Source organism: Salmo salar, chromosome 04 (assembly GCF_965601325.2).
Source record: "Salmo salar chromosome 04, fSalSal1, whole genome shotgun sequence".
NCBI lineage: Eukaryota > Metazoa > Chordata > Actinopteri > Salmoniformes > Salmonidae > Salmo > Salmo salar.
The window spans coordinates 93,627,421-93,641,683 of NC_138294.1; the positions used below are offsets into that span (position 1 = coordinate 93,627,421).

At 42.3% G+C, this 14,263-nt stretch overlaps 1 protein-coding gene across 1 annotated transcript; it reads left to right on the forward strand.

The window, feature by feature from the left end:
* The first annotated feature begins 1,376 nt into the window (after positions 1-1,376).
* On the forward strand, positions 1,377-13,836 carry mis18a (MIS18 kinetochore protein A). Its single transcript, XM_014198385.3, has 5 exons — positions 1,377-1,729; positions 5,019-5,088; positions 9,996-10,118; positions 10,622-10,724; positions 13,518-13,836. Exons 1-5 carry the CDS (start codon positions 1,414-1,416, stop codon positions 13,593-13,595), a joined length of 690 nt encoding a protein of 229 aa, XP_014053860.1. The 5' UTR covers positions 1,377-1,413; the 3' UTR covers positions 13,596-13,836.
* The last annotated feature ends 427 nt before the right edge of the window (positions 13,837-14,263 follow it).

The following is a 14,263-nucleotide window of genomic DNA, read 5'->3' on the forward strand; positions in this document are numbered from 1 at the left end:
GTATGAGGGCAACACACCGGCTTTTGACAGGTAATTAGTCTGTTCCCTATGTAAACCTACAGTAGTGTGACGAAACGAGACATTCCTGTGGATGATGAGCTCATACTGAAACGGTTAGTTACAAGGAAATGAATGGGTCACCAGAATACGCTGGAGAATGCAGAGACTTGTTACGTCCCAAATGGAAATCTACACCTGGATTTCAACTGAGCCTCGTCTGGCAGCGAAACAGTTCATTAATCCTCATTTACTGCCTTTTATAAAACATAACTGTCATGGATGACTTGCTTAAATACATTTTAAATAATTCCTACTGACTCCTTGTGGATTTGTGTAACTCGATAAGAACAGCATTCTTCAAAAAAGAACGAATGCTGAATTTAGACTTTTGAACCTTACACACATGATTACATTTATGTTCAGAAAAATCATGTTTGTTCTTATATCATTAAGTGCAAACAAGCTGTGACGAGGTAGGACTTCTTCCTTCAGCACTTCCAAAATGGACACCAAGAGAAATTCAGATGTTTGTTCAGATGCATTTCATCAAGATGTTGGAGGCCTTAACTCTTCTTTCAGCACACAGAGAGAAGCGGTTACCATTTTAAGTATTTTCATTAACCTATGTGGTCGTAAAAGTACAAAATGCAATGACGAGGATCCACTTTTATAGACAATATAGCGATGCACAGACAGCACATTGCGCAAACAAAACAACCCTCGCAATATCAACTGTAATTACATGGTGGGTCTGTTCATGAACTTGGTGTTGACGTTTTATTTATTTTAATGGGAAGAGACTGTCACAAGGGAAACGTGGTCACAGAACCAACAACATATAGTATCCACTCCCTGTGGAGAAAAGCACATGAGTTAATTATAATACTCAAAAGAAAGAAAAACAAAGAAATACATAATTCCAACAATGCCTAAAATGATAAATAATATACTAATGAGATATACCTCGATAAGTAATATAAGAATTGAGACGTACAAACTCTGGCATAAGGGAACGATGAGCGGGTTAAGAGACAAGCCGTAATTTTGATGAAGACGATTCATCTGCCCGAGTTCAAAAACAACTGTGAACTTGGAGAGAAAAAAACCGTGTTGGACTGGGAAAATACATTTTCAACGGGTCATATACCCCCTGTGTATATAACGTCATTATTGTAACATTTTGTTTTTGCTTTAGTTTATTTGTAATATATTTTCTTAACTCTATTTTCTTTAAAAAATTGCATTGTTGTTTAATAAGGGCTTGTAAGTAAACATTTCACGGTAAGGTTATAATATGTTATATTCGGGGCATGTGAACTGCCGTTAAAACCTCATCGAAGAAGAACTGTATCCCATCTAGTCAATAAAAAAACCTTGACAGGAAGTCATGAAACTTCCGCTTTGGCGGGCCGTATGACGTATTTCCTGCGACTGTTTTGTTACCAACCCGCCCAAGTTCGAAAAAAGAAAAACAACATGTCGGGGAAAAGAGCATTTCTTAAAGATTCAAACGTAACATTTGAGGTCACCGTCAACGATGGAGCTTATTCCGACTCAACCATGATGAAGGACAACTTTAGACCAGGGATGACATTAGTAGTAGAAGATGAGGAAGAGGATGGTGGCGACCCACCGGTCGTCTTTCTCTGCGGGAGTTGTAAGTTGCCTGTCGGTGACTCGTTGTCTTGGGCTGGGAGTGAGGACGAACAAAATCAAATACTGCTGAAACGTAAGTTGTTTAGTTAATAAACTCTGTCCTAACTATATAACGCTAACTACATTTTAGATAAAAAAAAATTATGGATAGTGAGATATAACTTTGGTTGTGTCAGTATGTAAATGCAATACTTCAAGGTATATTTGTCCTCTGCGCTGAATACAACAGGTGTAGACTTTACCGTGAAATACTGAATTACAGTGGGAGTCCTTTTACCAACAATGGAGAATTAAAGCTGCAAAATGCAGATATCGCTCCGTCCGACATGAAATTATAATAGTCATTTCCTGGTTACTCAAATTTAAAATAGTTTTCCTAATTTCAGTTTGTAACAAAACGACCGAGGATAGTGTGTAGAGAATCATTTGTACCTTCTTAACCACTGTTTTATATATATATATATATATTTATTTATTTATTTATATCTTTCTTTCTTTCTTTAATCCAAAATTAATGTATTTTCATCTGTTTTGATACTGGTGTACACAAAACCAAAAAGTAAAAGATGCAAAAACGAAAGCTAATCACGGGAAGCATAGAAATAGTCTGCACAGAAAAATATCTACCGCTTCTTAGACTTGCATTCAATAACACATCTCTGTAACTCACACTTCTTCTTTTTTATGTGAATTTGTTCTGGTCTCCTTAAAGAAAAGTGACTTTGCGGATAGAAATACCATGAATAGAACTAACCTAATTTGTTAGAATCAGAGAGGTATGTTTGTTCTACATAACATATATTTTTGGACCCCAAGAATGATGCCGGGCTGCGTTCAGCAGGAGGAAGGACAACAACAACAAAAAAGTGTCCAACTTCCAGATAGAAATGTATTTATTAAGAATCCTCGTTAGCTTCTGACGCAGGAGGAACATTGTCCAGTGTTGAGATGTGTCTGTTACTTGAACTCTGTGAATCATTTATTTGGGCTGCAATTTCTGAGGCTTGTAACTCTAATGAACTTATCCTCTGCAGCAGAGGTAACTCTGGGTCTTCCTTTCCTGTGGCGGTCCTTATGAGAGCCAGTTTCATCATAGCGCTTGATGGTTTTTGTGACTGCACTTGTAGAAACTTTTCAAAGTGTTTTTACATTTTCAGGATTGACTGACCATGTCACATTTTTTTGTCCTTCCTCCTGCTGAACGCAGCCCGACATCATCGTTCCCTACCCATGTGAAGGTAGCCACAACAGTGGAATTTGCGGTTTCCTTCCAAATAAAAGTCCCTCCTCAACTTTGATTTGTCACGTGTGCAGAATACCACAAGTGTGGACTTAAGCATCAAGGATGCAATGTTAAAGAGAAATATTAACACACAGAATACACAAGAATGGAGCTATATACAGGGAGTACCAAATGAACTAGTGGAATTATTTATATTTCTTTATTTGGACTAAGTACTGCTAAACAAGGTTGGAATGTTACATAATTTAAAATTACAATCATTCGTTACCGTACACCACACCATACACCCCATCTCAGCTAACATCAAGGCGGTGACCCGATCCTGTAGGTTCATGCTCTACAACATTCGCAGAGTACGACCCTGCCTTACACAGGAAGCGGCGCAGGTCCTAATCCAGGCACTTGTCATCTCCCGTCTGGATTACTGCAACTCGTTGTTGGCTGGGCTCCCTGCCTGTGCCATTAAACCCCTACAACTCATCCAGAACGCCGCAGCCCGTCTGGTGTTCAACCTTCCCAAGTTCTCTCACGTCACCCCGCTCCTCCGCTCTCTCCACTGGCTTCCAGTTGAAGCTCGCATCTGCTACAAGACCATGGTGCTTGCCTACGGAGCTGTGAGGGGAACGGCACCTCCATACCTTCAGGCTCTGATCAGTCCCTACACACAAACAAGGGCACTGCGTTCATCCACCTCTGGCCTGCTGGCCCCCCTACCTCTGAGGAAGCACAGTTCCCGCTCAGCCCAGTCAAATCTGTTCGCTGCTCTGGCACCCCAATGGTGGAACAAGCTCCCTCACGACGCCAGGACAGCGGAGTCAATCACCACCTTCCGGAGACACCTGAAACCCCACCTCTTTAAGGAATACCTGGGATAGGATAAAGTAATCCTTCTGACCCCTTGACTTTTTCCACATTTTGTTACTTTACAGCCTTAATTTTAAAATAGATTCAATAAAAAATACTCTGCAATCTACACACAATACCCCATAAGGACAAAGCGAAAACAAGTTTTTTTTAAATGTTTCCGACTTTATTACAAATAAACAACAGATACCTTATTTACATAAGTATTAGACTCAATTGAGCTCAGGTGCTTCCTGTTTCCATTGATCATCCTTGAGATGTTTCTACAACTTGATTGGAGTCCACCTGTGGTAAATTCAATTGATTGGACATTATTTGGAAAGGCACACACCTGCCTATATAAGGTCCCACAGCTGACAGTGCATGTCAGAGCAAAAACCAAACCATGAGGTTGAAGAAATTGTCTGTAGAGCTCCGAGACAGAATTTGTGTCGATGCACAGACCTGGGGAATGGTACCAAAACATTTCTGCAGCATTGAAGGTCCCCAAGAACACAGTGGCCTCCATCTTTCTTAAATGGAATAAGTATGGAACCCCCAAGACTTTTCCTAGAGCTGGCTACCCGGCCAAACTGAGCAATCGGGGGAGAAGAGCCTTGGTCAGGGAGGTGACCAAGAACCCGATGGTCATTCTGACAGAGCTCCAGAGTTCCTCTGTGGAGATGGGAGAACCTTCCAGAAGGACAACTATCTCTGCAGCACTCCATCAATCAGGCCTTTATGGTAGAGTGGCCAGACGGAAGCCACTCCTCAGTAAAAGGCACATGACAAGGCACTTGGAGTTTGCCAAAAGCTACCTACTCTTTGGCCTGAATGCCAAGTGCCACGTCTGGAGGAAACCTGGTTCCATCCCTACGGTGAAGCATGGTGGTGGCAGCAGCATGTTGTGGGGATGTTTTTCAGCGGCAGGGACTGGGAGACTAGGAGACATTTTGGCTGTAACCTAACAAAAATGTGGAAAAAGTCGGTCTGAATACTTTCCGGTTTATGAACCGTACAGCCTTAACCCATTTCATGTGTAAAATCCATAGGGCTTAATCATTTATAAAAAGTATTTACTGTGATATACGTTTTATCTGTTCCATGTGTCACAGCCGAGGGGTACTTGATGTAATTGGAAAGAGCACAAACACATCTTGGATCAGGCTTATGTCTAAGTACAAGACCGATTTGATTTCCAAGCACTTAGCTACCTAATTAGATAATGTTCCCCAATTTCAGAGACTGAATAATTCCCTCTTTTCTTTTATTGCAGGTGTCAGTGACAATGTTTTGGTTGGCAAAGAAACTCACTTCTCAGGTACCTGTAAGAAGGATCTAGGCTGGTAAGTCAGAGCGAGCGCGTCTGTCTGTGTCTGTCTAGCTGCTAAATACTCTCTGCCAAAATTCCTCAATGTTTACCTTCATCGTCATAGACAGAATGTTCTTATTAAATCATATCTATATTAACCTCTCTGGGCTAGGCGGGACGAATTCGTCCCACCTACGCAACAGCCAGTTGAATCCCGTGGCGCGATTTTCAAATACCTTAGAAATGCTATTACTTCAATTTCTCAAACATATGACTATTTTACAGCATTTTAAAGACAAGACTCTCGTTAAATCTAACCACACTGTCCGATTTCAAAAAGGCTTTACAACGAAAGCAGAACATTAGATTATGTCAGCAGAGTACCCAGCCAGAAATAATCAGACACCCATTTTTCAAGCTAGCATATAATGTCACAAAAACCCAGAAGACAGCTAAATGCAGCACTAACCTTTGATCTTCATCAGATGACAACCCTAGGACATTATGTTATACAATACATGCATGTTTTGTTCAATCAAGTTCATATTTATATCAAAAACCAGCTTTTTACATTAGCATGTGACGTTCAGAACTAGCATACCCCCCGCAAACTTCCGGGGAATTTACTAACAATTTACTAAATTACTCACGATAAACGTTCACAAAAAACATAATTATTTTAAGAATTATAGATACAGAACTCCTTTGTGCAATCGCGGTGTCCAATTTTTAAAATAGCTTTTCGGTGAAAGCACATTTTGCAATATTCTCAGTAGATAGCCCAGCCATCACGGGCTAGCTATTTAGACACCCACCAAGTTTAGCCCTGACCAAACTCCGATTTACTATTACAAAAGTTTGATTACCTTTGTTGTCTTCGTCAGAATGCACTCCCAGGACTGCTACTTCAATAACAAATGTTGGTTTGGTCCAAAATAATCCATCGTTATATCCAAATAGCTGCGTTTTGTTCGTGCGTTCCAGACACTATCCGAAATAGTAAATCAGCGTCGCGCGCATGGCGCAATTTGTGACAAAAAATTACCGTACTTCGAAGCATGTCAACCGCTGTTTAAAATCTTTATGCCATTTTTCTCGTAAAAAAGCGATAATATTCCGACCGGGAATCTCCGTTTAGGTAAACAGAGGAAAGAAAACAAAGCATTCGGTCGACGCGGGCACGCGCCTGAGTCTCACAGTACTGTAACCAGCCACTATCCAAACACGCTACTTTTTTTCAGCCAGAGCCTGCAAAGCCACGATTCAGCTTTTTGCCGCCTTCTGAGAGCCCATGGCAGCCGTAGGAAGTGTCACGTAACAGCAGAGATCCTTTGTAATGGATAGAGATGGCAAAGAAGGCCAAGAAATGGTCAGACAGGGTACTTCCTGTACAGAATCTTCTCAGGTTTTGACCTGCCATTTGAGTTCTGTTATACTCACAGACACCATTCAAACAGTTTTAGAAACTTTGGAGTGTTTTCTATCCAAAGCCAATAATTATATGCATATTCTAGTTACTGGGCAGGAGTAGTAACAAGATTAAATCGGGTACGTTTTTTATCCAGCCGTGTCAATACTGCCCCCTAGCCCTAACAGGTTAATTGCCTATAAGTTCCACCTGTTGTCTATTCCAGAAGTAAAATCTTGCGTAATTGGTCAGCTGTGTGATTAACATCTGTGTTCATACGTGTTAGAAATGGCGTCTCCACCCTCGCAAAAGGAAACTCTCAGTCAAAGCCCCTCGCCCTTCCAATCCACGTGGGCGCACGCCAAGCACTCGAGGAAAATCACTTGGCGCACCACCTTTGCCCCAATCCTGACACGTCCATATAACCAGTGCTTTTAAAAATAATAAAAAACGTAACTAATGCTGCACGTTATCTCCCATTCAGTCCCTGCAGATTCTTCGGTCGACATGCATATTCTGCCCACATGAGATTTACAATTCATCCAATGATGTCATGTGATGCATAGGTGTATGCAAAAGCATGCAGAGAAAGGAATACAAAAATCTACCCCTTAACTTTGTGTCAACAAGTCAAAATACGTTTCTATTTACTCTCAGATACCCTACAATGTAATCAAACTATAATATTTCTTACGCAAAGAAGTATGTTCAATAGGAAACCGATTTTAGCAGGAGCGTAATGTCTTCATGGTGCGAGCAAACACAAATTTCCAAGACTGTCTTTCTACTAAAAGTGATATTTCTTATTCGTTTTGGAAGTTACAAACCTGAAACCTTGAACATAGACTGCTGACACCCTGTGGAAGCCATAGGAATTGCGTCCTGGGAGCTAGTTTCCATTATGCCCTTATACTTGCCATTGTAAGAGCATGGTCTCTCTCAACAAAGAGCTTACCTGTAATGTTGAACAACGATTTAAGTCAAGTCATCGTTTTAGTCAAAGTATGACGTATTTCGGTGATGCCACAGTGAAATTTGAGGCATTATCAAGCGCTTGTCAAATTGTGAATGAGAGAGTGATGAAGTGTGTACAGCCTGCGCAAAAAACAAAGCACAGCTCATGCCTTTTTTTTTAAGCTATTTTTTTCAAATCATCATTAGTCTCATCATGCAGCCTTACAATGTATTACTCATCGAAACATAACCCAACATTTGTAGAACAACTGAAGTTACATTAACTCTAAGCATATGAGTAACTATTTCTTTGTTAACCGCTCAACACATTTCTGTTCAATTGTATTCTTCATACTATAAAATAATGCCATGGGATTCTAAGTAAATCTTGTCTGCTAAATTAACTAGTGTAGCCCACAGCCACATCAGGGCCTGCTAAATGAACTAGTGTAGCCCCACAGCCACATCAGGACCTGCTAAATGAACTAGTGTCGCCCCACAGCCACATCAGGGCCTGCTAAATGAACTAGTGTCGCCCCACAGCCACATCAGGACCTGCTAAATGAACTAGTCGCCCACAGCCACATCAGGACCTGCTAAATGAACTAGTGTCGCCCACAGCCACATCAGGACCTGCTAAATGAACTAGTGTAGCCCACAGCGACATCAGGACCTGCTAAATGAACTAGTGTCGCCCACAGCCACATCAGGACCTGCTAAATGAACTAGTGTAGCCCCACAGCCACATCAGGGCCTGCTAAATGAACTAGTGTAGCCCACAGCCACATCAGGACCTGCTAAATGAACTAGTGTCGCCCCACAGCCACATCAGGACCTGCTAAATGAACTAGTGTCGCCCACAGCCACATCAGGACCTGCTAAATGAACTAGTGTAGCCCCACAGCCACATCAGGACCTGCTAAATGAACTAGTGTAGTCCCACAGCCACATCAGGACCTGCTAAATGAACTAGTGTCGCCCCACAGCCACATCAGGACCTGCTAAATGAACTAGTGTAGCCCACAGCCACATCAGGACCTGCTAAATGAACTAGTGTCGCCCCACAGCCATATGGCACAGCCACATCAGGACAACTCAGAGTATGCTATTCTGTTCTTCTGAAATACACTACATTTTCTTCATATCATGTTTCTTTAGACCTGTCTAATAATAAATAATGGATTTATTGTGATGGTGTAGGCTATATTACATGGATTTATTGTGATGGTGTAGGTAGACTATATTACATGGATTTATAGTGATGGTGTAGGTAGACTATTACATGGATTTATTGTGATGGTGTAGGTAGACTATATTACATGGATTTATTGTGATGGTGTAGGTAGACTATATTACATGGATTTATTGTGATGGTGTAGGTAGACTATATTACATGGATTTATTGTGATGGTGTAGGTAGACTATATTACATGGATTTATTGTGATGGTGTAGGTAGACTATATTACATGGATTTATTGTGATGGTGTAGGTAGACTATAGTACATGGATTTATTGTGATGGTGTAGGTAGACTATATTACATGGATTTATTGTGATGGTGTAGGTAGACTATATTACATGGATTTATAGTGATGGTGTAGGTAGACTATTACATGGATTTATTGTGATGGTGTAGGTAGACTATTACATGGATTTATTGTGATGGTGTAGGTAGACTATATTACATGGATTTATTGTGATGGTGTAGGTAGACTATATTACATGGATTTATTGTGATGGTGTAGGTAGACTATATTACATGGATTTATTGTGATGGTGTAGGTAGACTATATTACATGGATTTATTGTGATGGTGTAGGTAGACTATAGTACATGGATTTATTGTGATGGTGTAGGTAGACTATATTACATGGATTTATTGTGATGGTGTAGGTAGACTATATTACATGGATTTATTGTGATGGTGTAGGTAGACTATATTACATGGATTTATTGTGATGGTGTAGGTAGACTATATTACATTACATTTACATTTAAGTCATTTAGCAGACGCTCTTATCCAGAGCGACTTACAAATTGGATGGATTTATTGTGATGGTGTAGGTAGACTATATTACATGGATTTATTGTGATGGTGTAGACTATATTACATGGATTTATTGTGATGGTGTAGGTAGACTATATAACATGGATTTATTGTGATGGTGTAGGTAGACTATATTACATGGATTTATTGTGATGGTGTAGGTAGACTATATTACATGGATTTATTGTGATGGTGTAGGTAGACTATATTACATGGATTTATTGTGATGGTGTAGGTAGACTATATAACATGGATTTATTGTGATGGTGTAGACTATATTACATGGATTTATTGTGATGGTGTAGGTAGACCATATTACATGGATTTATTGTGAGGGTGTAGGTAGACTATATTACATGGATTTATTGTGATGGTGTAGGTAGACTATATTACATGGATTTATTGTGATGGTGTAGGTAGACTATATTACATGGATTTATTAGACGTTTTAAAATGGTAGTCCTACCTGACCTGTTACAGCCTGGTAGTTCTGACCTGTTGTGTGATTTTTTTTTTTTCCCCCCTGTTACAGCCTGGTAGTCCACCTGACCTGCTGTGGCTGCAGCTCTCTGCTAGGCATGGTCTACATCTCTACACCCAGGAAACTGGACTACATCAGATCCCTGTTCTGCCTCGATGTGGCTGCCATAGAGAGGTGAGCCATGTAGCGATATGGGGTGGGGGGGGCAGTCTGAGGAGGACTTGAACCAGTGACTGAAATAGTTGTAGTATTTATAGTGGGGGAATTTTTAAAATGAACAGTTGAATATTGGTGGTTTTTAACAACGTTTATGCAGCACTGGTTACCCTGTTTTCATGACAACGGGCCGCAGATCTCGCTGCTGTGATCGAACGCTGGTATTTTACGTAACAGAAATGGGAGTTAATCATGTTTTTTAATTTGTTTTCAAATTCTTTGTAGGTCTGTGTGGAAATATGAATCTTGTGTTGTCTCTCTCTCTCACACACCATCACAAAGCATTTTTCTTTGACACTCAAAATGCCAAATCATGTTGCTAGTAGTAACAGCCCTGCTAAAATATTTTAGCTGGATTACGAGACAATAGTTTGTCTATTCTGAACGGCTTTAAAAAATAATAATAATAATTTGGATTGATCTATAAAAATAAAAAAAAACTAATTCTGTGGTCCATGCAGCTATGTCCTGGGGTCTTCCAGTCAGCAGGTGGCAGCAGTGAGTACCAAACAGCAGCCGGTCACTCTGGAGTACAGACAGCATGTAGAGCGACAACTGGATGAGGTAACCCTAACACTCCTTTAACTATGGCACCCTATTCCCTATATATAGTGCACTACTTTAGATCAGAGCCCTATGGCACCCTATTCCCTATATAGTGGACTACTTTAGACCAGAGCCCTATGGCACCCTATTCCCTATATAGTACACTACTTTAGACCAGAGTCCTATGGCACCCTATTCCCTATATAGTGCACTACTTTAGACCAGAGACCTATGGAACCCTATTCCCTATATAGTACACTACTTTAGACCAGGGCCCTATGGAACCCTATTCCCTATATAGTGCACTACTTTAGACCAGATCCCTATGGCACCCTATTCCCTATATAGTACACTACTTTAGACCAGAGTCCTATGGCACCCTATTCCCTATATAGTGCACTACTTTAGACCAGAGACCTATGGCACCCTATTCCCTATATAGTACACTCTTTTAGACCAGGGCCCTATCGTGTCTGTTTGATAAAGGTATTACTTGCAACGATCTCATGGGAGTCGATTGTTTAAGACACACCCACGTCAAGCCACGCCTCTCAAAACGCCCGCCCACGTCAAGCCACGCCTCTCAAAACGCCCGCCCACGTCAAGCCACGCCTCTCAAAACGCCCACCCACGTCAAGCCACGCCTCTTTAGTAAAGGCCTAGCGTTAGCCAATAGAGAGAGACCGGGACATAGAGTAACCTGTTAAACTGGGTCTTCGTTAGCCAATAGAGAGAGACCGGGACATAGAGTAACCTGTTAAACTGGGTCTTCGTTAGCCAATAGAGAGAGACCGGGACATAGGCATTCTGGTTAATCTACGAACCAATCATCTCCCACAGCAACCTCCTCCTAACCTTCCCCCGTGCCTCGCAGTCGTGTGATTCGCTAAAATGAAATGGGACCAAAATACTTTACCTCAGTCCAATAGAATTCTACGGTCACTGTGGAGATCCCGAGCTCATAGGCTGGAGACGAGGTTATCCACAAGCCAATCATTGACACGGGGTTGATAGAGGAGGAGTTGGCATGATGGCACACAGGGACTCAGGCTTGTTCTTTGTCTGCTTTGGTACCTGTGTTTTGGTACCTGTGTTTTGGCTGCTTTGGTACCTGTGTTTGTCTTGAGTAAAACCCACACTAGATGGCAGTGTTGCTCAGTAATGTCAGTCAGACACTCCTCTGTACTGGACCAGCAGGAACAATGGAATGTCCTTCTCCGTTTATTTCTCTCTCTCTCTGTCTCTGTGTCTCTCTGTGTGTCTCTGTCTCTCTCTCTCTCTCTCTCTCTCGGTCTCTGTGTCTCTCTGTGTGTCTCTCTCTCTCTCTGTGTGTCTCTCTCTCTCTCTCTCTCTGTCTCTAGGGTTGCGGACTCTCTCTCTCTCTCTCTCTCTCTCTCTGTGTCTCTCTCTCTCTCTGTGTCTCTCTCTGTCTCTGTCTCTCTCTCTCTGTGTCTCTCTCTCTCTCTGTGTCTCTCTCTCTCTCTCTGTCTCTGTGTGTCTCTCTCTCTCTCTCTCTGTCTCTGTGTCTCTCTCTCTCTCTCTCTGTCTCTAGGGTTGCGGACTCTCTCTCTCTGTGTCTCTCTCTCTGTGTCTCTCTCTCTGTGTCTCTCTCTCTGTGTCTCTCTCTCTCTCTGTCTCTGTGTCTCTCTCTCTGTCTCTAGGGTTGCGGACTCTCTCTCTCTCTCTCTGTCTCTCTCTGTGTCTCTCTCTCTGTGTCTCTCTCTGTCTCTGTGTCTCTCTCTCTCTGTCTCTCTCTCTCTCTGTGTCTCTCTCTCTCTCTCTGTCTCTGTGTGTCTCTCTCTCTGTCTCTCTGTGTCTCTCTCTCTGTGTCTCTCTGTCTCTGTCTCTCTCTGTCTCTCGTTGGGGCTGTGTTTTGGACTCTGGCTGGGGTTTTGTCTGCTGTTCCGGCACACTTTTTTTTATTTTTCTGGGGGGGCAAACTGAAGGTCGGAAGCCGACGCCCCTTCGTCAGTGATTGGTCAACAGTGGTGATTCTTCAATCAAGTCTTTGCATGAAAACAAGTTTTCTCGTTGAACTCCTTGATAGAAAAATACTTCACCGGTCATCTTAGTTCGATGTTAAATTGTGTGACCTAAGATCTCTTCAGCAAAAATGTGAATTAATGACCGATTTCTCGAGTTACAGTATCTTGGATTAATTCTAATTTGAGGAAGTGTATACCAGCTACGGCGTCTCAAAATGGACAAACGGTATTATTGCCGCTTTTTTTCAAGCGAAGGTGTTTTAATGCGAACACACTCGTTAGACTCGACGCTGAACTGAAACATGCTGATTCCTTTACTCAGACACTTGTTTTCTTAATGTATTCTGTCTGAGAGGCAGAGAGACCATGTTTGGGTTTTCCACCTTGTAAATTTAACGACTTCTCATCGTCTCCATCCTTCTCTCTCTCCCTCTTCTCTATCCCCATCTCTCTCCTCTCCTCCTCCTCTGTCCCCCTCCTCCCTCCCTTCTCTTCCATCCTTCCCTCTCTCCCTCCTTCTCTCTCTCCTCTCCTCCTCCTCTATCCCCATCTCTCTATCCTCTCCTCCTCCTCTGTCCCCCTCCTCCCTCCCTTCTCCTCCATCCCTTCCTCCCTCCGTTCTCTATCCCCATTCCTCTCCTCCTCCTCTGCTCCCCCTCCTCACTTCCCTTCTCTCCTCTCTTCCTACCTCCCTTCTGTCCTCACTCCCCTTCTGTCCTCTTCCCTCCCTCCTCTGCTCCCCCTCCTCTCTCCCCTTCCTCCCTTCTCTCTTCCTCCCTCCTCTCACCCGCCTCCCTCTCTCCCTCCCCTCTGTCCCCTTCTCTAGATTAAGGCGGTGACTCTGTCTATGGGGAAGAGGTTGTTGGTGCTGGAAGGTGACCAGCAGAGTAAAAGTCAGATGTGATGCTGCACCTTGACGGTGATGGACCACACTACGTCATGGGGGGGGGGGGGGGCCCCGGTGAGGTCTCATATACACACAGGACTAAGGACCTCAACCCCCCCATTTCTACCAAAATCCCACTTTGGCCCCCCGACGCTTCACCCTCTCATCTGTTATTCATCTCCCCCCTTTGTTAGTTCTGATGGGGGAACAAACAGCCACAACCTGTTCCACAACGATTAAACACTTCTAGCACATTAAATGGCACCCTATTCCCTATATAGTGCACTACTTTAGACCAGAGCCCTATTGGGTTAATTAATTTGAATAGGGTGCCATTTGTGATGAAGTCATTGTTCCCTCCAAGTGGTTTATGGTTTATGTCACCTTGAGACTGTTGTGTGTCTGAACTCATAGTTTGGATACTGTTAACTGTTGTGTATCAGAACTCATAGTTTGGATACTGTTAACTGTTGTGTATCAGAACTCATAGTTTGGATACTGTTAACTGTTGTGTATCAGAACTCATAGTTTGGATACTGTTAACTGTTCTCATAGATCATGTGACTCTAAACAAAACGTTCGTAAGTCGTAACATATCCTGTTGTATTAAAGAGATGGTTCGATTCTCTGTGTTTATGATGGAATTATATTCAACATGGCACTTTCCAGGACACAGATTTTTAACC